A 23,841-nucleotide genomic window follows, 5' to 3' on the forward strand; every position below is an offset into this window, starting at 1 on the left:
ACCCTCCCCCACCTCCGGGACCCCCAAATCCGCCCCTCCCCACACCGGGAGCAAAACGGGGAACCCCTCGAGCAATTCCCACCCCCCCCTCCCCAAAAATCCAAGGCGGGAATCGCCACCGCCCCCTCCCCAAATCCCCTCCATGCCCCGGATTCACATCCCGCCCCCTCCCCAAATCCCCCCGCACCGGGGGGGGGGAGGGGCGGTCCCGGTCCCGGTTTTTCCCGCCCCCTCCCCAAATCCCCCCGCACCGGGGGGCGGTCCCGGTCCGGCCCCCCCCCCCCAGGCCCCCCCTCCGCCGCCGCCTTCCCACGCCCGCAGCCGCCGCCGCCGCCGGGCCCGCACGCGCCGCCCGGTACCACCCGGTAAGGACCCCCTGACCCCCCCCCCCGGGACCCCCCCGCGACCCCCCGGACCCAACCCCAACCCCCCCCGGCACCCGCGGATGCTCCAGCCCGGGGGGGGGAGGGTCCGTTCGGCCGGAGCGGGGCCCGTTCCCGCCCGTGGCCCCTCGGAGCGACCCCCCCCCACCCCCAAGGCAGAGACCCTCCCCCTCAACCCCTTCCGACCCCCCCAAGCCCCCCCAAATCCGCGGCGTCCCCACCCCCACTTCCCAGGGATGCTCCAGCGCGGGGGGAGGGGCCCAAGCGTCCGGGAGAGGAGGGGGACACCCCGGCGCAGCCCTCCCCCCACCCTGAGCCCCCCCACGGCCTCCCCAAATCCCACCGGGACCCCCAGGACCCCCCCAGAACCCCCCCGGTACCCGGGGATGCTCCAGCGGGGGGGGGGGGAGGGATCGTCCGGGCTGGGTGCGGGGGGGGGGAGGGGAGGGAAGAGGGGCCGGGTGTCCTGACCCCCCCCCCCAAAAACACCCTCGGACCCCCCAAAACCCCCCGGGACCCTCCAGGTGGGTGGGGGGAGGGGGGGGGCAGGATCAGGGTTTAGAGCAGCGACCCCCCCCCCCCCCCCCATTTCCATGGGACCCCCAAAAAATCGCCCTGAGCCCCCCCAGGGCTGGCGGGGGGGTCACGGGGGGGTCACAGGGGTGTCACCTGTGTGTCCCCCCCCCCCCCGGTGTCACCTGACCCCCCCCGCCAGGCCCGGCTGACGCAAGGGGGTCCCTGGGGCACCAAGTCCCGGGGTGGGGGGAGGGGGGGGGGGTCCCTAATGAGGCGCTGCTAATGAGGGGAGGTTCATTAGCCACGCTGCTAATTGGCCCCCGGAGGGGTGGGGGACACCTGGGTGCTGGCAGGTGTCACCTGAAGGGGGGGATGCGGAGCCTGACGCCCCCTCCCCACCCTCAGGGGCCCCCCCGGCGGGGCGGGGGGGCCATGGAGCCCCGGGGCCGGTAGCCACGGCCTGGCGCCAGGAGAAGAGAGAGGAGCCAGGTGAGGCCCCGCCCCCTGCACACCTGGATGGGCAGGACCCCCCCCTAGGATGGGGGGCGGGGGGGGGTCCCCTACAAGGGGGGGACCGCGGGAATTATTGGGGGGGTGGGTCCCTATAATGGGGGGGTCCCTAAAATCCGGGGAGGGGCCCCTGTCCTTTCTATGGGGTCGGGGGTGACCCCTATGGGGGAGGGGGGTGTGGGAAGTATTTGGGGGGGTCCTTATGGTGAGGGGGTCCCTTTACTGGGGGGGGTCCCTATAATGGGGGGTCCCCATAGTAGGGATGTCAGTAATGGGGGGGGTCCCTCTAATGGGGGGTGCCCTATAATGGGGGGGTTCTTTATAATGGGGGGGTCCCTATAATGGGGTTACCTTATAACGGGGGGCCTCTATAATGGGGGTCCCTGTAATGAGGGTCCTTATAATGGGGTTACCCTATAATCGGGGGCCCCTATAACGGGGGGGGTCCCAAAATGGGGGGGAGGGAGGTCCCTGCCCTTTCTGTGGGGTCAGACTTGGGGTGCTGACCCCCCCCCCTTTGATGGGCGTGCCGAGTGTGAGGGGGGGGGTCCCGCCTTACATTTGGGGTCACGCTGGTGGGGGGGGGGGATGGGCCTCCAGACCCCACGAGGGACCTGAGCTCTACCCCCCCCCCCCTCCCCTCCCCCCACAGGACACCCCTCCACCCATGGCCCCCCCTCCCCCTTCCCTGCCCGTCCCTCCCGTACCGCGGGCACCGCGGCGGGGGCCACCGGGGCTGCTGACCGCCGTGGCCACCATCACCCTGCTGGCCATCGCCACCCGCGGCGGCGCCTGCCCGGCCGTTTGCCGCTGCTCGGGCGGCCGCGTTTACTGCAACGACCGCGGGCTGACGGCCGTGCCCGAGGGGCTCCCGCCCGGGGCCACCACGCTGTTCCTGCAGAACAACCGCATCGGCGACGCGGGGATCCCGGCGCGGCTGGGCCGGCTGCCGGCGCTGCGGGTGCTGTACCTGTACGCCAACGCGCTGGAGCAGCTGCCCGCTCACCTGCCGCCCGCGCTGCGGGAGCTGCACCTGCAGGAGAACAACGTGCGCGGGCTGTGCCGCCGGGCGCTGGCCCGGGCGCCGCTGCTCGAGCGGCTGCACCTGGACGATAACTCGGTGTCGGCGGCCGGTATCGAGGAGGACGCGTTCGCCGAGAACCGCCGGCTGCGCCTCCTCTTCCTCTCGCGCAACCACCTGAGCAGCGTCCCCGCGGGGCTGCCGCCGGCGCTGGAGGAGCTGCGGCTGGACGACAACCGCATCCACACCATCCCCCTGCGCGCCTTCGAGGGGCTGCCCGCGCTGCGGCGCCTGGTGCTGGACGGGAACCTGCTGGCGAACCAGCGCATGGCCGACGACACCTTCAGCCGCCTGGGCAACCTCAGCGAGCTCTCGCTCGGCCGCAACGCGCTGGCGGCTCCGCCGGCCAACCTGCCCCGGGCTCGGCTCCGCCGCCTCTCGCTGGCCGCCAACGCCATCAGCCACGTGCCGGCCGGAGCGCTGGCCAGGATGAGGGCGCTGGAGCGGCTGGACCTGTCGGACAACAACCTGACCACGCTGCCCAGGGGGCTCTTCGACGACCTGGGCAGCCTGAGCCACCTGGGGCTGCGGAACAACCCCTGGTTCTGCGGCTGCAACCTGGCGTGGCTGCGGGACTGGCTGCGGCGCCGCGCCCCGCCGCGCCTGGAGGTGCGGGGCTTGCTGTGCCAGGCCCCGGCGCGGCTGCGGGGGCTGCCGGTGGGCGAGCTGCGGGGCGAGATGGACGCGTGCGACAGCGCGGCCCCTGCCCCGGCCCCGGCGGCGGGGGGAGGAACGGGAGGGGGCGCGTCCCCCGCTGTCGCCGCCGTGTCGCCCGCCGTCGCCGTGTCGCCGGGAGGAGCCGCCGCCGCCACGCCGGGGCTGTGGGTGCAGGCGGCGCCGGGAGGGGCCCTGCGGGTCCGGTGGCCGCCGGCTCCTCCCGGGGCGTCGCTGAGGCTGAGCTGGCTGCGGCCCGGGGGGGGAGCCGTGACCGAGACCTTGGTGCGGGGCGAGCGCGGCGAGTACGTGGTGCGGGCTCTGCAGCCCCGAGCCCCGTACCGGGTGTGTCTGGCCGCCCTGGAGCCCCCCGCCGCTCCCCCGCTCTGTGCCCAGGCCCGGGCGGGGGCCGGGGACCCCCCCCAGGCCGCCCCTCCCGGTGATGCCGCCCCCCCCGCGCTCCCCCCGGCGGCGGCGCTGGGGGCGGCGGCGGCGGCGGCGGCCGGGGTGGTTTTGGGGGTGCTGGGGGGGTGCTGGAGGAGGAGGAGGAGGAGGAGGAGGAGGATGGGGCTGGGGGGGGGGGCCGCCCTTGCCGCCCCCCAAAGGGGGTGGCGGTGGGGGAGGGGGGCGGCTGGCGCTGAGGCCGCTGCGCGCCCCCGAGGAGGGGGGGATCCGCACCGTGTACCCCCCCCCGCCCCCACCGCCCCCGCTGCCCCCCCCCGGCGTGCGGGGCTACCGGGGGGGGCAGGTGCCCCATGGTGGGGGAGGGGGGTCTTGATAAGGGGGAGGGGGCGGCCTCTTCTTGGGACACCCCCGCCCTGCCAGTTTTGGGGACCCCTCCCGGGCGGCGGCGCTGCCCCCCCCGGCTCTGAGGACATTTCGGGGGAAGCTTTTAGGGGCGTTTTGGCTTTTTTAAAGGTGTTTTTTCGGCACCGCGGCTTTTTGGGGAGGGGAGGGAAAAAAAAGGGCAGATTTGGTGCAGGAATGGGATTTTTTGGGGATGGGGGGTGGACGGACCCCGAGAGCCACGACCCCCTTGGGAGCTCCTGGGGGTGGGGGTGGGGAGGACCCAGGGGTCGGGGTGGTTCCCCCCTCCCCCCACGCGCCTTCGGGGCGGGTCCGTGTCCCCCTTCCCCTCCCCCCCCGCGAGGTGCCTTCACCCCTCCCCCCGCCCCCGCCGTTGGATTTGGGGAAAAAAGGACCAAAATCAGGAAAAAACCGACCCAAGAGGGCCGAGGGGGACCCAAAATCCCCCTTCTCCTCCTCCCTCCCCCCCCCCCAATAAACCCAGCGGCTCCTTTTCCTGCCGGCGCCTCTTTCCCGTGGGACCGGGGTGGAAATTTGGGGGGGTGTGGGGGGGTGGGATGTGACACTGGGGGGGTCGCACGGGAGGGGTGGGGGGGGGGGGTCACAGGGGGTCCCAGGGGTGGTGACACAGGGGACAAGCAATGGGGGAGGGTCGGAGGGGGAGGGGGGGGGGGTCACACCAGGGTCCCGTCAAGGTCACACGTGTGTCCCTCGACACCTCCATTCCCGCAGAGGGACCCGCTGGATTCACCCCGTGACTCCCACCGGCCTCGGGCGGGGGTCCCACTGCAAGCCCCCCCGCTTTAGTGCAAGCCCCGCCCCTTTATTACAAGCCCCGCCCATCCAGTAAAAGCCCCGCCCCTCGCTCCCCTCCCAGCGAGACCTCCGCGCCGCCAGGGGGCGCGCTCCACCTCCACCTCCCCTTCCTTCCGCCCCGCGCTCTGTGATTAGCGCCGCTCGCAGCCAATGGGAGAAGGGGAAATTTCCAGAAGTCCCAGCGGAGCCCAACCAATGAGCTCCCAGCGCCGGGAGGCTCCACCAATGGGAAGGCGCGGGGGCGGGCGCTGCTGCCGGCTTCCGCCGGGGGCGGGTCCGGGAGGGGGCGGGCCCCGCTGCGAGCAGCAGCCAATGGGAAGGCGGCAACGCGGGGCCGCAGCCAATAGGAGCCCGCGCGGGGGCGGGCGGGCGGCGCGCGCAGCCAATGGGGCGCGGGGGGCGTGGCCGCGGGGTTCTAGCAGCTTCCAGAGGGCGGCGCGGGAGCGGCGCGAGCGGAGCCGTGAACATGGAGGAGGTGGCGGCGGGGGGCGCTGAGGGGTCCCGGGCGCGGCCGGCGGGGCCGGGGGTGCTCGGGGGGTTCGGGGGATTGGAGGGGCGGGTCTGGGGGTCGGGGCTGGCGCTGAGCGCGGGTCCTGAAGGGGATCGGGGGTCGCTGAGGGGTCGGGGGGCTCTGAGGGGATGGCTCGGCCCTGAGGGGCTCGGGGCGGTTTCGCGTTCTTGGGGGTCCCTGAGGGGTCCTGGGGCGGTGGCGAGCGGGGTTTGGGGGGGCTGAGGGGGAGCGGGGTGTCCTCGGAGGGGTTCAGGGTCCTTGAGGACGCGGGGAGGCCTGCGGGGGTTTGGGGGCTCCGGTGACGCCTCCGTCCTCACCTTCTTGTTCTTCTTCTTCTTCCTTCCCTCCTCTTCCTCCCTCCTTCTTCTTCACCTCCCTCATCTTCGTCCTTCCGGCCTTGCTCACGCCTCTCTCGCCCCCTCTTGTTGCTCTCGCTCTTCTCCCTCTTCCTGCCGCTTGCCCTGCCTTGCTTCTTCATCCTCCTCGTCTTCTTCGTACCTTCATCCTCCTCATCTTCCCGACACCTTCATCCTCCCGGCATCTTCATCCTCCTCATCTTCCTCGCACCTTGCTGCTCCCGGCTCCTCACTTTTCTCCCTCTTTTCCCTTCGTCCCTTTCCCCTCCCTCCCCTTCAATCCTCCTCTTCCTCCTTTCCTTCATCCTTTTCCCGTTCTCGATCCCGTTCCTTCTCTGACTGTCCCGTTCCCGGTCCCGTCCCTGTCCCGTTCCCGTTACTCCTCTTCCTCTCGCTGTCCCGTTCCCGGTCCCGTTCCCGGTCCTTCTGTCTCTATCCCCGGTCCCTGTCCTGTTCCTGATCCCGTTCCCGATCCTCTTCTCTCTCTCACTGTCCCATTTCTCCCTGTCCCATTCCCGTTCCTCCTCTCCCTGTCCCGTTCCCGTTTCTCCTCTCCCTTTTCCTGTCCCGTTCCTCCTCTTCCTGTCCCGTTCCCGGTCCCGTTCTTCCTCTCCCTGTCCCGTTCCCTGTCCCGTTCCTGTTCCTCCTCTCCCTGTCCCGTTCCCGTTCCTCCTCTCCCTTTCACTATTCCCGGTCCCGTTCTTCCTCTCCCTGTCCCGTTCCCTGTCCCGTTCCTGTTCCTCCTCTCCCTGTCCCGTTCCCGTTCCTCCTCTCCCTCTCACTATTCCCGGTCCCCTTCCCGTTCTTCCTCTCCCGTTCCCGGTCTCGTTCCCGTTCCTCCTGTCCCTTTCCTTGTCCCATTCCCGTTTCTTCTCTCCCTTTCCCTGTCCCGTTCTTGGTCCCGTTCCCGTCCTTGTCCCGTTCCCATCCCGTTTCTTCTCTCTCCCTCTCACTATCCCCGTTCCCGTTCCTCCTCTCCCTCTCACTATTTCCGTTCCCGTCCTTGTCCCGTTCCCATCCCGTTCCTCCTCTCCCTTTCCCTGTCCCGTTCCCGGTCTCGTTCCCGTTCCTCCTCTCCCGTTCCCTGTCCCATTTCCGTTTCTTCTCTCCCTTTCCCGTTCCCGTCCTTGTCCCGTTCCCATCCCGTTCCTCCTCTCCCTGTCCCTCTCCCGTTCCCGTTCCTCAGGCCCAGGAGCTGAAGGAGCGGGGGAACCGGGCGCTGGCGGCGGGGGACGTGGGTGCGGCGGTGGGTCACTACTCGGCCGCCATCGCCCGGGACCCCAACAACCACGTCCTGTTCAGCAACCGCTCAGCGGCGTACGCGCGGCTGGGGGATTACAGCCGGGCCCTGAGCGACGCGTGCCGCACGCTGGAGCTGCGGCCCGACTGGGCCAAGGTGGGCACCGGGCCGGGCAGAACCGGGGCACAGCCGGGCCGGGATGGGCAAAACCTGGGGCAGAACCGGGGCACAACCGGGCCGGGATGGGCAAAAGCAGGGGCAGAAGCGGGGCACAACCGGGCCGGGATGGGCAAAACCTGGGGCAAAATCAGGGGCAGAACCGGGGCACAACCGGGCCGGGATGGGCAAAACCTGGGGCAAAATCAGGGGCAGAACCGGGGCACAACCGGGCCGGGATGGGCAAAACCTGGGGCAGAACCGGGGCACAGCCGGGCCGGGACGGGACAGAACCGGGCCGGGACGGGCAAGGACTGAGGCAGAACTGGGGCAGAACCGGGCCGGGATGGGGCAGAACCGGGCCGGGATGGGCAAGGACTGAGGCAGAACTGGGGCAGAACCGGGCCGGGATGGGCAAGGACTGAGGCAGAACTGGGGCAGAGCCGGGCCGGGATGGGGCAGAACTGGGGCAGAACCGGGCCGGGATGGGGCAGAACCGGGCCGGGACAGGCAAGAACTGGGGCAGAACTGGGGCAGAACCGGGCCGGGATGGGACAGAACCGGGCTGGGATGGGGCAGAACTGGGGCACAACCGGGCCGGGATGGGGCAGAACCGGGCCGGGATGGGGCAGAACTGGGCCGGGACAGGCAAGAACTGAGGCAGAACTGGGGCAGAACCGGGCCGGGATGGGACAGAACCGGGCTGGGATGGGGCAGAACTGGGGCAGAGCCGTGCCGGGATGGGCAGAACCTGGGGCAGAACCGGGCTGGGACAGGCAAGAACTGAGGCAGAACTGCGGCAGAACCGGGCCGGGATGGGGCTGGGATGGGGCAGAACCGGGCCGGGACAGGCAAGAACTGAGGCAGAACTGGGGCAGAACCGGGCCGGGATGGGACAGAACCGGGGCAGAACCGGGCTGGGATGGGCAAAACCTGGGGCAGAACCGGGCTGGGATGGGCAGAACCGGGCCGGGATGAGGCATCTGGGGTACAACCGGACCAGGCTGGGCAAAACTGGGACGGGCTGGGGCAAAACTGGGACGGGCTGGGGCACAACCGGGCTGGGCTGGGCAAAACTGGGCCAAGGTGGGGCACAGCAGGCTCAGGGTGTGGGGCACAGTGAGCCGGGGGTGTGGGCACACGGTCCCCATGGGACTGGGGGGCTGATTTTGGGGGGCTCTGCACAGCCCCCATGGGGTCAGGGAGGGATGGGATTGGGACTGGGGGGTCTGTACAGCCCCCATGGGGTCGTGGAGGATTTGGGGGGTCTGTGATTGATGAGATTGGGGGGGTCTCTACAGCCCCATTTGAGTCATAGAGAGATGGGATAGGGGGGTGATTTTGGGGGGTCTGCACAGCCCCCATTGGGTCATGGAAGGACAGAATTGGGGGGTGATTTTGGGGGGTCTGCACAGCCCCCATTGGGTCATGGAAGGACAGAATTGGGGGGTGATTTTGGGGGGTCTGCACAGCCCCCATTGGGTCATGGAAGGACAGAATTGGGGGGTGATTTCGGGGGTCTGCACAGCCCCCATTGGGTCATGGAAGGACAGAATTGGGGGGTGATTTCGGGGGTCTGCACAGCCCCCATTGGGTCATGGAAGGACAGAATTGGGGGGTGATTTCGGGGGTCTGCACAGCCCCCATTGGATCATGGAAGGACAGAATTGGGGGGTGATTTTGGGGGGTCTGCACAGCCCCCATTGGGTCATGGAAGGACAGAATTGGGGGGTGATTTTGGGGGGTCTGCACAGCCCCCATTGGGTCATGGAAGGACAGAATTGGGGGCTGATTTTGGGGGGTCTGCACAGCCCCCATTGGGTCATGGAAGGACAGAATTGGGGGGTGATTTTGGGGGGTCTGCACAGCCCCTGTTGGGTCATGGAAGGACAGAATTGGGGGGTGATTTTGGGGGTCTGCACAGCCCCCATTGGGTCATGGAAGGACAGAATTGGGGGTTTTGTACAGCCCCCATTGGGTCATGGAAGGACAGAATTGGGGGGTGATTTTGGGGGTCTGCACAGCCCCCATTGGGTCATGGAAGGACAGAATTGGGGGCTGATTTTGGGGGGTCTGCACAGTCCCCATTGGGTCATGGAAGGACAGAATTGGGGGCTGATTTTGGGGGTCTGCACAGCCCCCATTGGATCATGGAAGGACAGAATTGGGGGGTGATTTTGGGGGGTCTGCACAGCCCCCATTGGGTCATGGAAGGACAGAATTGGGGGGTGATTTTGGGGGGTCTGCACAGCCCCCATTGGGTCATGGAAGGACAGAATTGGGGGGTGATTTTGGGGGGTCTGCACAGCCCCCATTGGGTCACGGAGGCTCAGGGTGGGGAGGACTGACCACGCTCAGTCAGAGTGGGGGTCCCAGTGTCCCCCCCACCCCCGGGGCCCATCGGGGGGCTCAGCCCAGCTGTGCCCCCCAGGGTTATTCCCGCAAGGCAGCAGCTCTGGAGTTCCTGCAGCGCCTGGAGGAGGCCAAGGCCACCTACGAGGAGGGGCTGGCACGGGACCCCGGCAACGAGCAGCTGCTGCAGGGCCTGCGAGGGGTGGAGACCAGGCTGGCAGGTGGGGGGCTCTGGGATCATTTTGGGGGGCTCTGGGATCATTTTGGGGGCTCTGGGATCCCTGGGGGGGCCTCTGAGATCATTTTGGGGGCAGAGGAACGGCCTGGGGGGGCTCTGGGATCATTTTGGGGGGTCTCTGGGATCATTGAGGGGGATCTGAGATCCCTGGGGTGGCTCTGAGATCATTTTGGGGGGGGCTCTGGGATCCCTGGGGGGGCTCTGAGATCATTTGGGGGGCAGAGGAACGGCCTGGGGGGGCTCTGAGATCATTTTGGGGGGGCTCTGGGATCCCTGGGGGGGCTCTGGGATCATTTTGGGGGGCTCTGGGATCCCTGGGGGGGCTCTGAGATCATTTGGGGGGCAGAGGAACAGCCTGGGGGGGCTCTGAGATCATTTTGGGGGGGCTCTGAGATCATTTTGGGGGGGCTCTGGGATCCCTGGGTGGGCTCTGAGATCACTTTGGGGGGGCTCTGGGATCCCTGGGGGGCTCTGAGATCATTTTGGGGGGGCTCTGGGATCCCTGGGGGGGCTCTGAGATCATTTTGGGGGGCACAGGAATGGCCTGGGGCAGGTTTGGAATGACCCTGAAAGGTTTGGAGCAGCCTGGAGAGTTTTAGGGTGGGGGGTGTTTAAGGTTCAGGCTGGGTTTGGGGTGTTATTTGGGGGATCCCTGGGGGGGTTTTTGGGGTGCCTGACCCTCGCTGACCCCTGGGGTGGTTTTTGGGGTGACTGACCCCTGGGGGTGTGGATTTTTGGGGTGCCTGACCTGGCTGACCCCTCGGGGTGTGGGTTTTGGGGTGCCTGACCCTCTCTGACTTCTGGGGTGGAGGTTTTTGGGGTGCCTGACCCTCGCTGATCTCTGGGGTGGTTTTTGGGGTGGCTGAGCCTTGGGGGTGTGGATTTTTGGGGTGCCTGACCCTGGCTGCCCTGAGGTTGTTTTTGGGGTGCCTGACCCTCGCTGATACCTGGAGTTGTTTTTTGGGGTGGCTGACCTCTCGATGGGGGGGATTTTTGGGGTGCCTGACCCTTGGGGTTGTGGATTTTTGGGGTGCCTGACCCTGGCTGACCCCTGGGGTTGTTTTTGGGGTGGCTGACCCCTGGGGGTGGAGGTTTTTGGGGTACCTGACCCTCACTAACCCCTGGGGTTGTTTTTGGGGTGCCTGACCCTTGGGGGTGTGGATTTTTGGGGTGCCTGACCCTCAGTGACCCCTGGAGGGATGGTTTTTGGGGTGCCTGACCCTCTCTGACTTCTGGGGTGGAGGTTTTTGGGGTACCTGACCCTCACTAACCCCTGGGGTTGTTTTTGGGCTGCCTGACCCCTGGGGTGTGGATTTTTGGGGTGCCTGACCCTCAGTGACCCCTGGGGTGTGGATTTTTGGGGTGGCTGACCCTCAGTGACCCCTGGGGTGTGGATTTTTGGGGTGCCTGACCCTCAGTGACCCCTGGGGTGTGGATTTTTGGGGTGCCTGACCCTGTGGCCCCGTTGCAGAGCGGAAGCTGCTGAACCCGTTCGGCGCCCCCGACCTGCAGGCGCGGCTGGAGGCGGATCCGCGCACGCGGGCGCTGCTGGGGGACCCCGAGTACCGGCGGCTGCTGGAGACCCTGCGCAGCGACCCCGGGCAGCTGGGGGCGTCAGTCGGGGCTGGGGGGCGGGCAGGGGGTTTGCGGGGGCTGGGAGGGGGTTTGAGGGCGTTTTGGGGGGCTGGGAGGGGTTTTGGGGGGGCTGGGAGTGGTTTTCAGGGAGTTTTGGGGGGGCTGGGAGTGGGTTTGGGGGGGCTGGGAGGGGGTTTGAGGGTGTTTTGGGGGGCTGGGAGGGGGTTTGGGGGGGCTGGGAGTGGTTTTCAGGGAGTTTTGAGGGAGCTGGGAGGGGTTTTCAGGGGGTTTTGGGGGAGCTGGGAGGGGGTTTGGGGGGGCTGGGAGGGGGTTTGAGGGGGTTTTGGGGGACTGGGAGAGAGTTCTGGGGGACTGGGAACTGGTTTGGAAGGCACTGGGAGGGGTTTTGAGGGGGTTTTGGGGGAGCTGGGAGGGGTTTTGAGGGGGTTTTGGGGGGGCTGGGAGTGGGTTTGGGGGGGCTGGGAGGGGGTTTGAGGGGGTTTTGGGGGGGCTGGGAGGGGTTTGGGGGGCTGGGAGGGACTTTCAGGGGGTTTTGGGGGACTAGGAGGGGTTTGGGGGGTTTTGGGGTGGCTGGGAGGGGGTTGGAAGGGGCTGAGAGGGGGTTTGGGGGGGGCTGAGAGGGAGTTCTGGGGGGCTGGGAGGAAATTCTGGGGGGCTTGCGTGCAGCTCCTCTGGGGACATTTTGGGATGGGGATTTTGGGGTGCAGCCCTTTCAGGGGCATTTTGGGATGGGGATTTTTGGGGTTCAGCCCCTCTGGGGACATTTTGGGATGGGGATATTGAGAGGGGATTTTGGGATGGAAAATTTTGGGGTGCAGCCCCTTCAGGGCAATTTTGGTGTGGAGATTTTGGTGTTCAGCCCCTCTGGGGACATTTTGGGATGGGGATTTTAGGATGGGGAGTTTGAGAGGGGATTTTGGGATGGAAATTTTTGGGGTTCAATCCATTCAGGGCGATTTTGGGGTGAGGATTTTGGGGTGCAGCCCTTTCAGGGGGGATATATGGATGGAAATTTTGGGGTGCAGTCCCTCTGGGGACATTTTGGAATGGAAATTCTGGGGTTCAGCCCCTCTGGGGACATTTTGGGATGGGGATTTTGAGAGGGGATTTTGGGATGGAAATTTTTGGGGTGCAGCCCCTTCAGGGCAATTTTGGTGTGGAGATTTTGGTGTTGAGCCCCTCTGGGGACATTTTGGGATGGAAATTTTAAGATGGGGAGTTTGAGAGGGGATTTTGGGATGGAAATTTTTGGGGTTCAATCCCTTCAGGGCGATTTTGGGATGGAAATTTTGGGGTGCAGCCCCTCTGGGGACCATTTTGGGATGGAAATTTGGGGGTTCCCCTCCTCAGGAAGCTGCAGGACCCGCGGGTGATGACGACTCTGAGCGTCCTGCTGGGGGTGGAGCTGAGCGGGGCCGAGGAGGAGGAGGAGGCGCCTTCCCCGCCCCCCCCGCCCCCCCCACCCCCCTCCCAGCCCCCCCCGGCCGAGGAGCTCCCCCAGAACAAGCAGGAGGTGAGGGGGGGGTCCCCAAAATGGGGTTGGGGGGGGAGTTCGGGGGGGATTTGAGCCGTTTTTGGGGTTCCCTCTAAGGCTCAGAGGGAGAAGGAATTGGGTCGTGGGGAGGGTTATAGGGCAGGGTCTGGGTGTGAATTTTGGGGTGATTTGAGCTGTTTTTGGGGCTCCCCTCAAGCTCAGAATGAGCTGGGTCATGGGGTAGGATCTGGGTGTGAATTTTGGGGTGGTTTTAGCTGTTTTTGGGGTGTCTCCTCAGGCCCAGAAGGAGAAGGAGCTGGGCCATTAGGGGAGAGTCTGGGTGTGAATTTTGGGGTGATTTCAGCCGATTTTGGGGTGATTTCAGCCATTTTTGGGGTGATTTCAGCCTTTTTTGGGGTATCCCCTCAGGCCCAGAAGGAGAAGGAGCTGGGCCATTAGGGGAGAGTCTGGGTATGAATTTTGGGGTGATTTCAGCCATTTTTGGGGTGATTTCAGCCATTTTTGGGGTATCCCCTCAGGCCCAGAAGGAGAAGGAGCTTTGCCATTAGGGGAGGGTCTGGATGTGAATTTTGGGGTGATTTCAGCCGATTTGGGGTGTTTCTCCTCAGGCCCAGAAGGAGAAGGAGCTGGGCCATGAGGGCAGGGTCTGGGTGTGAATTTTGGGGTGATTTCAGCCGATTTTGGGGTGTCTCTTCTCAGGCCCAGAAGGAGAAGGAGCTGGGTGATGGGGGCAGGGTCTGGGTGTGAATTTTGGGGTGATTTGAGCCGATTTTGGGGTGTTTCTCCCCAGGCCCAGAAGGAGAAGGAGCTGGGCCATTAGGGCAGGGTCTGGGTGTGAATTTTGGGGTGATTTCAGCCGATTTTGGGGTGTCTCTTCTCAGGCCCAGAAGGAGAAGGAGCTGGGTGATGGGGGCAGGGTCTGGGTGTGAATTTTGGGGTGATTTTGGGGTGTTTCTCCCCAGCCCAGAAGGAGAAGGAGCTGGGCTATGAGGGCAGGGTCTGGGTGTGAATTTTGGGGTGATTTCAGCCATTTTTGGGGTGATTTCAGCCATTTTTGGGGTATCCCCTCAGGCCCAGAAGGAGAAGGAGCTTTGCCATTAGGGGAGGGTCTGGATGTGAATTTTGGGGTGATTTCAGCCGATTTTGGGGTGTTTCTCCCCAGGCCCAGAAGGAGAAGGAGCTGGGCCATTAGGAGAGAGTCTGGGTGTGAATTTTGGGGTGATTTCAGCCGATTTTGGGGTGTTTCTCCTCAGGCCCAGAAGGAGAAGGAGCTGGGTGATGGGGGCAGGATCTGGGTGTGAATTTTGGGGTGATTTCAGCCGATTTTGGGGTGTTTCTCCCCAGGCCCAGAAGGAGAAGGAGCTGGGCCATTAGGAGAGAGTCTGGGTGTGAATTTTGGGGTGATTTCAGGCATTTTTGGGGTGATTTCAGCCTTTTTTGGGGTATCCCCTCAGGCCCAGAAGGAGAAGGAGCTGGGCCATTAGGGGAGAGTCTGGATGTGAATTTTGGGGTGATTTTGGGGTGTTTCTCCCCAGACCCAGAAGGAGAAGGAGCTGGGCCATTAGGAGAGAGTCTGGGTGTGAATTTTGGGGTGATTTGAGCCGATTTTGGGGTGTTTCTCCCCAGGCCCAGAAGGAGAAGGAGCTGGGCAACGCCGCCTACAAGCGCAAGGAGTTCCCGGCGGCGCTGGAGCACTACACCCGCGCCGAGCAGCTGGACCCCACCAACATGACTTATGTCACCAACCAAGCAGGTCTGTCACCCTAAAACCCCAAACCACCCCTCCCGACCCCCAAAACCCCCCCTGAACCCCCCCAAACCCCCTTTCCCCAGCCGTGTACTTCGAGACGGGCGAGTACGAGCGCTGCCGGGCGCTGTGCGAGCGCGCCATCGAGGTGGGCCGGGAGAACCGAGAGGATTACAGGCAGATTGCCAAGTGAGTCTGGGGGTTTTTTTTTTTTTTTTTTTGGGGTGTTTAACCCCAAATTTATCTCGTGTCACCCCTAAAAAAATCCATGTGGCCGGCAGGGCGTACGCCAGGATCGGGAACTCGTATTTCCGCGAGGAGCGCTACAAGGACGCCGTGCACTTCTACAATAAATCCCTGGCCGAGCACCGCACGCCCGACGTGCTCAAAAAGTGTCAGCAGGTGAGATGGGGGCACTGGGACACCCAAATGATGGGCTCAGTGAGGTGGGGGGTGCTCTGGATCCTTCAGAGAGAAATCAGAGTGCAAGGATTCAATTAAAGCCTTTGGATGAAGTATATTTGAATATTGAATACTGAATTTGGATATTGTTCTTTGAATCTTTCAAAGAGAAATCACAGTTCAGGGGTTGAATTAAAGCCTGTTGTGTGCTGAAGTGTATTGGAATATTGAATACTGAATTTGAATATTGAATACTGAATTTTAATATTGAATGCTGAATTTGAGTATTGAAATTGAATATTGAATACTGAATGTTGAATGTTGAATACTGAATTCTTCAGAGAGAAATCAGAGTGCAGGGGTTGAATTAAAGCCTTTTGTATGCTGAAGTATGTTGGAATATTGAATACTGAATTTGAATATTGAATACTGAATTTTAATATTGAATGCTGAATTTGAGTATTGAAATTGAATATTGAATACTGAATGTTGAATATTGAATACTGAATTCTTCAGAGAGAAATCAGAGTGCAGGGGTTGAATTAAAGCCTTTTGTGTGCTGAAGTGTATTGGAATATTGAATACTGAATTTGAATATTGAATGCTGAATTTTAGTATTGAATGCTGAATTTGAGTATTGAAATTGAATATTGAATACTGAATTTGAATATTGAATACTGAATTTGAGTATTGAAATTGAATATTGAATACTGAATTTGAATATTGAATACTGAATTTTAATATTGAATGCTGAATTTGAGTATTGAAATTGAATATTGAATACTGAATTTGAATATTGAATACTGAATTTTAATATTGAATGCTGAATTTGAGTATTGAAATTGAATATTGAATACTGAATTTGAATATTGAATACTGAATTTTAATATTGAATGCTGAATTTGAGTATTGAAATTGAATATTGAATACTGAATGTTGAATATTGAATACTGAATTCTTCAGAGAGAAATCAGAGTGCAGGGGTTGAATTAAAGCCTTTTGTGTGCTGAAGTGTATTGGAATATTGAATATTGAATTTGAATATTGAATACTGAATTTTAATATTGAATGCTGAATTTGAGTATTGAAATTGAATATTGAATACTGAATTTGAATATTGAATACTGAATTTTAATATTGAATGCTGAATTTGAGTATTGAAATTGAATATTGAATATTGAATGTTGAATGTTGAATACTGAATTCTTCAGAGAGAAATCAGAGTGCAGGGGTTGAATTAAAGCCTTTTGTATGCTGAAGTATGTTGGAATATTGAATTTGAATATTGAATATTGAATACTGAATATTGTTCCCTGAATCCTTCAAAGAGAAATCAGAGTGCAAGGATTCAATTAAAGCCTTTGGATGAAGTATATTTGAATATTGAATACTGAATTTGAATATTGTTCTTTGAATCCTTCAAAGAGAAATCAGAGTTCAGGGGTTGAATTAAAGCCTTTTGTGTGCTGAAGTGTATTGGAATATTGAATACTGAATTTGAATATTGAATACTGAATTTGAATATTGAATGCTGAATTTGAGTATTGAAATTGAATATTGAATACTGAATGTTGAATATTGAATACTGAATTCTTCAGAGAGAAATCAGAGTGCAGGGGTTGAATTAAAGCCTTTTGTGTGCTGAAGTGTATTGGAATATTGAATACTGAATTTGAATATTGAATACTGAATTTTAATATTGAATGCTGAATTTGAGTATTGAAATTGAATATTGAATACTGAATTTGAATATTGAATACTGAATTTTAATATTGAATGCTGAATTTGAGTATTGAAATTGAATATTGAATATTGAATGTTGAATGTTGAATACTGAATTCTTCAGAGAGAAATCAGAGTGCAGGGGTTGAATTAAAGCCTTTTGTATGCTGAAGTATGTTGGAATATTGAATTTGAATATTGAATACTGAATATTGTTCCCTGAATCCTTCAAAGAGAAATCAGAGTGCAAGGATTCAGTTAAAGCCTTTGGATGAAGTATATTTGAATATTGAATACTGAATTTGAATATTGAATACTGAATTTGAATATTGTTCTTTGAATCTTTCAAAGAGAAATCACAGTTCAGGGGTTGAATTAAAGCCTTTTGTATACTGAAGTATATTTGAATTTTGAATATTGAATTTTGAATATTGAATTTTGAATATTGCATTTAAAATTGAATATTGAATCCTGAATTTGACTATTGAATATTGAATTTGACTATTGAATACTGAATTAGATGTGTAGGTATAGATATAAATGTAAATATAAATATAAATTTAAATAGAAATAGAAATAAATATGCATATAAATATAAATATGCATATAAATATAAATAAAATATAAATATAAATAAAATATAAATATAAATATAAATATAAATATAAATATAAATATAAATATAAATATAAATATAAATATAAATATAAATAGTATAAATATAAATATAAATACTCTGCAGGCTGAGAAGATCCTGAAGGAGCAGGAGCGCTTGGCCTACATCGACCCTGACCTGGCGCTGGAGGAGAAGAACAAAGGCAACGAGTGCTTCCAGAGAGGTGGGGGGTCTGGGGGGTCCTGAGGGGTCTGGGGGGTCCTGAGGGGTCTGGGGAGGCTCTGAGGGGTCTGGGGGGGCTCTGGGGAGGCTCTGAGGGGTCTGGGGGGTCCTGAGGGGTCTGGGGGGGTCCTGAGGGGTCTGGGGGGTCCTGAGGGGTCTGGGGAGGCTCTGAGGGGTCTGGGGGGGGTCTCTGGGAGGTCTGAGGGACTCTGAGGGGTCTGGGGGGGCTCTGAGGAGTCTGGGGAGGCTCTGAGGGGTTTGGGGAGGCTTTGAGGGGTTTGGGGGGCTCTGAGGGGTCTGGGTGGAGCTCTGAGGGGTCTGGGGGTTCCTGAGGCGTTTGGGGGGGGCCCTGAGAGGTCTGGGGGGACTCTCAGGGGTTTGGGTGGAGCTCTGAGGGGTTTGGGAGGAGTCTGGGGGGTCCTGAGGGGTTTGGGTGGGCTCTGAGGGGTCTGGGGAGCTCTGAGTGGTCTGGGGGACTCCTGGGAGATCCTGAGGGGTCTGGGGGGGCTCTCAGAGCTCTGGGGGGGCTCTGAGAGGTCTGGGCGGCTCTGAGAGGTTTGGGGGTCTGTGGGGGGGCTCTGAGGGGTCTGGAGCACCCCCTGAGGTGCCTGGGGGATTTGGGGGGACCTTGAGGGGTCTAGGGAGGCTCTGAGGGGTCTGGGGGGGGGCTCTGGGGGATCCTGAGGGGTTTGGGGGGACTCTCAGAGCTCTGGGGGGGGGATCTCAGGGATCTGAGGGTTCCCTGAGGGGTCTGGGGGGGCCCTGAGGGGTCTGGGGGGGCCCTGAGGGGTCTGGGGGGGCCCTGAGGGGTCTGGGGAGGCTCTGAGGGGCCTGGGGGGGCTCTGGGGGATCCTGAGGGGTTTGGGGGGACTCTCAGAGCTCTGAGAGGTTTGGGGAGGCTCTGAGGGGTCTGGGGAGCTCTGAGGGGTCTGGGGGGGCTCTGGGGGATCCTGAGGGGTTTGGGGGGACTCTCAGAGCTCTGGGGGGGTTCCCTGAGGGATCTGGGGGTTCCCTGAGGAGTCTGGGGGGGCTCTGAGGGGTCTGGGGGTTCCCTGAGGGGTCTGGGGGGGCCCTGAGGGGTCTGGGGGGGGCTCTGAGAGGTTTGGGGAGGCTCTGAGGGGTCTGGGGAGCTCTGAGGGGTCTGGGGAGCTCTGAGGGGTCTGGGGGGGCTCTGGGGGATCCTGAGGGGTTTGGGGGGACTCTCAGAGCTCTGGGGGGGGGATCTCAGGGATCTGGGGGTCCCTGAGGGGTCTGTGGGGGCCTGCAGGGGATTACCCCCAGGCCATGAAGCACTACAGCGAGGCCATCCGGCGCAACCCGCACGAGGCGCGGCTCTACAGCAACCGCGCCGCCTGCTACACCAAACTGCTGGAGTTCCCCCTGGCCCTCAAGGTCTGACTGGGGGCGCTGGGGGGACTGGGGGGCACTGGGGGGCACTGGGGGATGGGCTTGGGGGTCCTGGGGGGGTCCTGGAGTGGTTTGAGGGATGTAAGAGGGTCCTGAGAGTTGGTTTGAGGGTCCTGGGGGCTGCGTTTGGGGCTGGATTTGGGGGTCCTGGGGGCTGGGCTTGGGGGGACTGGGGGGGTCCTGGGGGGACTGGGGGGGATTGGGGGAGAGTGGCAGGTCCTGGGGGTCCCGGGGGCTGGGTTTGGGGGTCCTGGGGGGGTCCTGGAGTGGTTTGAGGGATGTAAGAGGGTCCTGAGAGTTGGTTTGGGGGTCCTGCGGTGGTTTGAGGGTCCTGGGGGGCTGGGCTTGGGGGTCCTGGGGGTCCTGGGAGCTGGGCTTGAGGGGACTGGGGGGCACTGGGGGCTGGGCTTGGGGGTCCTGGGGGGTCCGGGGGGGTCCTGGGGGGTCCTGCGGTGGTTTGAGGGTCCTGGGGGCTGGGTTTGGGGCTGGGCTTGGGGGTCCTCGGGGGGACTGGGGGGCACTGGGGGCTGGGCTTGGGGGTCCTGGGTAGGTTTGAGGGGTGCAAGAGGGTCCTGAAGGTGGGTTTGGGGAGTTGGGGGCTGGGTTTGGGGGTCCTGAGGGTTGTTTTGGGGGTCCTGGGGGTGGTTTGAGAGGCTGGGGGCTGGGCTGGGGGGTCCTGGGGGCTGGGCTGGGGGGTCCTAGGGGGTCCTGGGGGCTGGGCTGGGGGATGCATTTGGGGGTCCTGGGGTGGTTTGAGGGGTGCAAGAGGGTCCTGAGGGTTGGTTTGAGGGGCTGGGGTTCGGTTTGGGGTCCTGGGGACTGATTTGAGAGGTGGGGACCAGTTTGGGGAAGGATTGAGGGCAGGTTTGAGAGTCCTGGGGTGCTGTGGGGGGACAGAGGGACGGGGGGTGCTGATTTTTGGGGACAAAGGGACACAAGGTGCTGGTTTGGGGCTGGTTTGGGGGCACAGGGGAAGTGCTGGGGGTTGTTTGGGGGGTGCAGGGCCCATTTTGGGGCTCCTGGGCCCCTCCTGACCCCCCCATTTTTCCCCAGGACTGTGAGGAGTGCATCAGGCTGGAGCCGACCTTCAGTGAGTGGGGACAGGAGGGGACAGGAGGGGACAGGCCCTGCCCTTCCTCTGCTGTGCCCTCACCATCCTCACCCCCTCCCTGTGTGCCTGTCTGTGCCTTCCTGTCCCTGCTCTGTCCCCTCCTGTCCCTGTGTCCCCCCAACCTGTACCTGAACCTGTGTGTCCCTGTCCCTCTGCCTGTCCCCGTGTCCCCTCATGTCCCCCTGTGTCCCCCTGTCCCCCTGTCCCCGTGTCCCCTCATGTCCCCCTGTGTCCCCCCGTGTCCCCCTGTCCCCGTGTCCCACATCCCTGTGTCCCCTCCTGTCCCTGTGTCCCCCTGACCTCATGTCCCCCCCCGTCCCCACATGTTCCCCTATCCCTGTGTCCCCACTGTTGTCCCCATGTCCCCCCAACTATCCCTATGTCCCCTCCTGTCCCTGCTGTCCCCTGTCCCTCTCCTGTCCCCCTGTCCCTGTGTCCCCCATCCCCACATCCTCCTGTGTCTCCTCCTGTCCCTGTGTCCCCTCCTGTCCCTGCTATCCCCCTGTCCCTGCTGTCCCCTGTCCCTGTGTGTCCCTGTATGTCCCTCTGTGTCCCTGTGTGTCCCCTCCTGTCCCTGCGTGTCCCTGCTGTCCCCTGTCCTCCTGTCCCTGTGTCCCCCTGTCCCCCTGTCCCTGTGTCCCTGTGTCCCTGCTGTCCCCTGTCCCGCTGTCCCTGTGTCCCCTGTCCCTGTGTGTCCCTGTGTCCCCTCCTGTCCCTGTGTGTCCCTGGTGTCCCTGCTGTCCCCGTGTCCCCGTGTCCCCTGTCGCTGTCCCCAGTCAAGGGTTACACCCGGAAGGCAGCGGCGCTCGAGGCCATGCGTGACTACACCAAGGCCATGGAGGTTTATCAGCGCGCCCTGGAGCTCGACCCCTCCTGCAAGGTGACCCCGGGACCCCCTGACCCCTGGGACCCCTCCCAGACCCCTGTCACCCCCTGACCCCTCCTGCAAGGTGACCCCGGGACCCCCCGAGACCCCCCCGGGACCCCCTGACCCCTGTCACCCCCTAATCCCTCTGCCCCCCCTATGAACCCCCTGACCCCTCCTGCAAGGTGACCCCTCGCCAGCCTCTGGGACCCTCTCTGAGCCCCCCTGGGACCCCTCCCAGACCCCTGTCACCCCCTAATCCCTCTGCCTATAAACCTCCTGAACCCTCCTGCAAGGTGACCCCGGGACCCCCCGGGACCCCCCCAAACTCCTATGACCCCCCCAAATCCCTGTGACCTCTGTGACTCCCCCAGCGCTGCCTGCGGGGGCAGCAGCAGCGCTCTGAGCCCCCCAGTCTCTGTGACCCCCTGACCCCTCTGTGACTCCCCCAAACCCCTGTGACCCCTCTGTGACCCCGTGACCCCTCTGTGACCTTGTGACCCCCCTGTGCCCCCCAGGAAGCCGCCGAGGGCCAGCGGCGCTGCCTGCGGGGGCAGCAGCAGCGCTCCGAGCCCCCCGATCCCTGTGACCCCCCCCAAACCTCTGTAACCCCCCATGCCCCCCATGAACCCTAAACCCCCATGACCCCCTGACCCCCCTGTGACCCCCCTGTGACCCCCTGACCCCTCTGTGACCTTGTGACCCCCCTGTCCCCCCAGGAAGCCGCCGAGGGCCAGCGGCGCTGCCTGCAGGGGCAGCAGCAGCGCTCCGAGCCCCCCGATCCCTGTGACCCCCCTGTGACCCCCCTGTGACCCCCTGACCCCCCTGTGACCCCCTGACCCCTCTGTGACCTTGTGACCCCTCTGTCCCCCCAGGAGGCGGCCGAGGGCCAGCGGCGCTGCCTGCGGGGGCAGCAGCAGCGCTCCGAGCCCCCAAACCCCTGTGACCCCCCCAAACTCCTCTGACCCCTGTGACCCCCCTGTGACCCCCTTGTGACCCCCCTGTCCCCCCAGGAGGCGGCCGAGGGCCAGCGGCGCTGCCTGCGGGGGCAGCAGCAGCGCTCCGAGCCCCCCGAGGAGCTGCGGCGCCGCGCGCTCGCCGACCCCGAGGTGCAGCAGATCATGGGCGACCCCGCCATGCGCCTCATCCTCGAGCAGATGCAGAAGGACCCCCAGGCCCTCAGCGAGTGCGTCCCCAGGGGCCCAAAATGTCCCCAAAATGTCCCCGAGGGTCACCAAGGGCGGGGGAGGGTCCTTGCTGTGCCCCGAGCTGGTGGCCAAAGGGAGGGAGTGTCCAGCTGGGGGCTCAGGGGTCACCCAGGGTGTCCCCAACTGTCCCCAGATGTCCCCAAAATGTCCCCGAGGGTCACCAAGGGCGGGGGAGGGTCCTCGCTGTCCCCCGAGCTGGTGGCCAAACAGAGGGCAGGGGGCTCAGGGGTCACCCAGGTGTCCCCAGATATCCACAAAGTGTCCCCAGGGGGTCACAGAAATACCCAGGGTGTCCCCAAAGTGTCCCCAGGGATCACCCAGACATACCCAGGTGTCCCCAAATGTCCCCAAAGTGTCCCCAGGGATCACCCAGAGATACCCAGGGTGTCCCCAAATGTCCCCAAGGGTCTCAGAGGGTGGGGGAGGGTCCTCGCTGTCCCCCAGAGCTGGTGGCCAAAGGGGGGCAGTGTCCAGCTGGGGGCTCAGGGGTCACCCAGGGTGTCCCTAAATGTCCCCAGAGTGTCCCCAGGGGTCACAGAGATACCCAGGTGTCCCCAAATGTCCCCAAAGTGTCCCCAGGGGGTCACAGAGATACCCAGGGTGTCCCCAAAGTGTCCCCAGGGATCACCCAGAGATACCCAGGTGTCCCCAAATGTCCCCAAAGTGTCCCCAGGGGTCACAGAGATACCCAGTTGTCCCTTGAGGTGTCCCTAGTGTCCTCAGGCCATGCTGGGGTGTCCCCAAGTGTCACCCCACGTCCCCAAGGTGTCCCCAAGGCCGTGCTGGGGTGTCCCCAAGGTGTCTGTGATATCCCCAAGGTGTCCCCTTGTGTCCTTGAGGCGTCCCTGGTGTCCCCAAGGTGTCCCTGGGTTGTGCTGGGATGTCCCCAGAGTGTCCCCAAGTCTCCCCTGATGTCCCCAAGGTGTCTGTGATATCCCCAAGGTGTCCCCTTGTGTCCTTGAGGTGTCCCTGGTGTCCCCAGAGTGTCCCCAAGTGTCCCAGAGTGTCCCCAAGTGTCCCCAGGCTGTGCTGGGCTGTCCCCAGCATGTCCCCAAGTGTTCCCTCATGTCCCTTGAGGTGTCCCTGGTATCCCCAGGGTGTCCCCAAGGTGTCCCCAGGCTGTGCTGGGATGTCCCCAGGACATCTCCAAGTGTCCCTTTGATGTCCCCAGAGCGTCCCCTGATGGCCCAAAGTGTCCCCTGATGTTCCTTGAGGTGTCCCTGGTGTCCCCAGGCTGTGCTGGGCTGTCCCCAGTGTCCCCAGGTGTCCCTAGGTGTCCCCAGAGTGTCCCCTGATGTCCCCAGGATGTCCCCAAGTGTCCCCTGATGTCCCCAAGGTGTCCCCTTGTGTCCTTGAGGTGTCCCTGATGTTCCCAAGTGTCCCTGATGTCCCCAGTGTCCCCAAGTGTCCCTTGAAGTCCCCAGGATGTCCCCAAGTGTCCCCTGATGTCCCCAAGTGTCCCCAAGGTGTCTGTGATGTCCCCAAGGTGTCCCCTTGTGTCCTTGAGGTGTCCCCTGATGTCCCCAGTGTCCCCAGAGTGTCCCCAAGTGTCCCCAGATGTCCCCAGAGTGTCCCCAAGTGTCCCCTGATGTCCCTTCCCCCCCAGGCACCTCAAGAACCCCCTGATTGCCCAGAAGATCCAGAAGCTGATGGACGTGGGGCTCATCGCCATCCGGTGACCCCCGACCCCCCCCGGGACCCCCCGACCCCCAGGGGGGGCTGGGGGCGCCGCCCCTCCCCCCCACACCCCCAAAAAACAAAAACAACAACAACAAAAAAATCTCCTGTTGGTTCTGGGGCGCTGCCCCCCAATAAAGAGAGGAGCAGTGA

At 62.0% G+C, this 23,841-nt stretch overlaps 2 protein-coding genes and 1 long non-coding RNA gene across 3 annotated transcripts; all 3 read left to right on the top strand.

Annotated features, from left to right (window-relative positions):
* Positions 1 to 295: 295 nt before the first annotated feature.
* LOC130262616 (leucine-rich repeat transmembrane protein FLRT1-like) lies at positions 296 to 5,114 on the top strand. The gene is made up of 5 exons (XM_056509938.1): positions 296 to 365; positions 1,305 to 1,388; positions 2,062 to 3,644; positions 3,787 to 3,902; positions 4,903 to 5,114. The coding sequence occupies exons 3-5, from the start codon at positions 2,077 to 2,079 to the stop codon at positions 5,112 to 5,114; spliced, it is 1,896 nt and encodes a 631-aa protein (XP_056365913.1). The 5' UTR covers positions 296 to 365; positions 1,305 to 1,388; positions 2,062 to 2,076.
* A 38-nt stretch (positions 5,115 to 5,152) lies between these two features.
* Positions 5,153 to 23,841, top strand: STIP1 (stress induced phosphoprotein 1). The gene is made up of 14 exons (XM_056510433.1): positions 5,153 to 5,242; positions 6,821 to 7,030; positions 9,462 to 9,603; positions 11,092 to 11,233; positions 12,567 to 12,729; positions 14,338 to 14,464; positions 14,545 to 14,647; positions 14,740 to 14,860; positions 17,325 to 17,421; positions 18,688 to 18,812; positions 19,881 to 19,917; positions 20,715 to 20,818; positions 21,817 to 21,989; positions 23,618 to 23,841. The coding sequence occupies exons 1-14, from the start codon at positions 5,153 to 5,155 to the stop codon at positions 23,688 to 23,690; spliced, it is 1,707 nt and encodes a 568-aa protein (XP_056366408.1). The 3' UTR covers positions 23,691 to 23,841.
* Positions 22,050 to 23,082, top strand: LOC130262986 (uncharacterized). Its single transcript, XR_008842238.1, has 4 exons — positions 22,050 to 22,124; positions 22,601 to 22,653; positions 22,704 to 22,798; positions 22,830 to 23,082. It is a non-coding gene; the product is annotated as an uncharacterized LOC130262986 (long non-coding RNA).

This window comes from Oenanthe melanoleuca, chromosome 25, assembly GCF_029582105.1.
Source record: "Oenanthe melanoleuca isolate GR-GAL-2019-014 chromosome 25, OMel1.0, whole genome shotgun sequence".
NCBI classification, from domain to species: Eukaryota; Metazoa; Chordata; class Aves; order Passeriformes; family Muscicapidae; genus Oenanthe; species Oenanthe melanoleuca.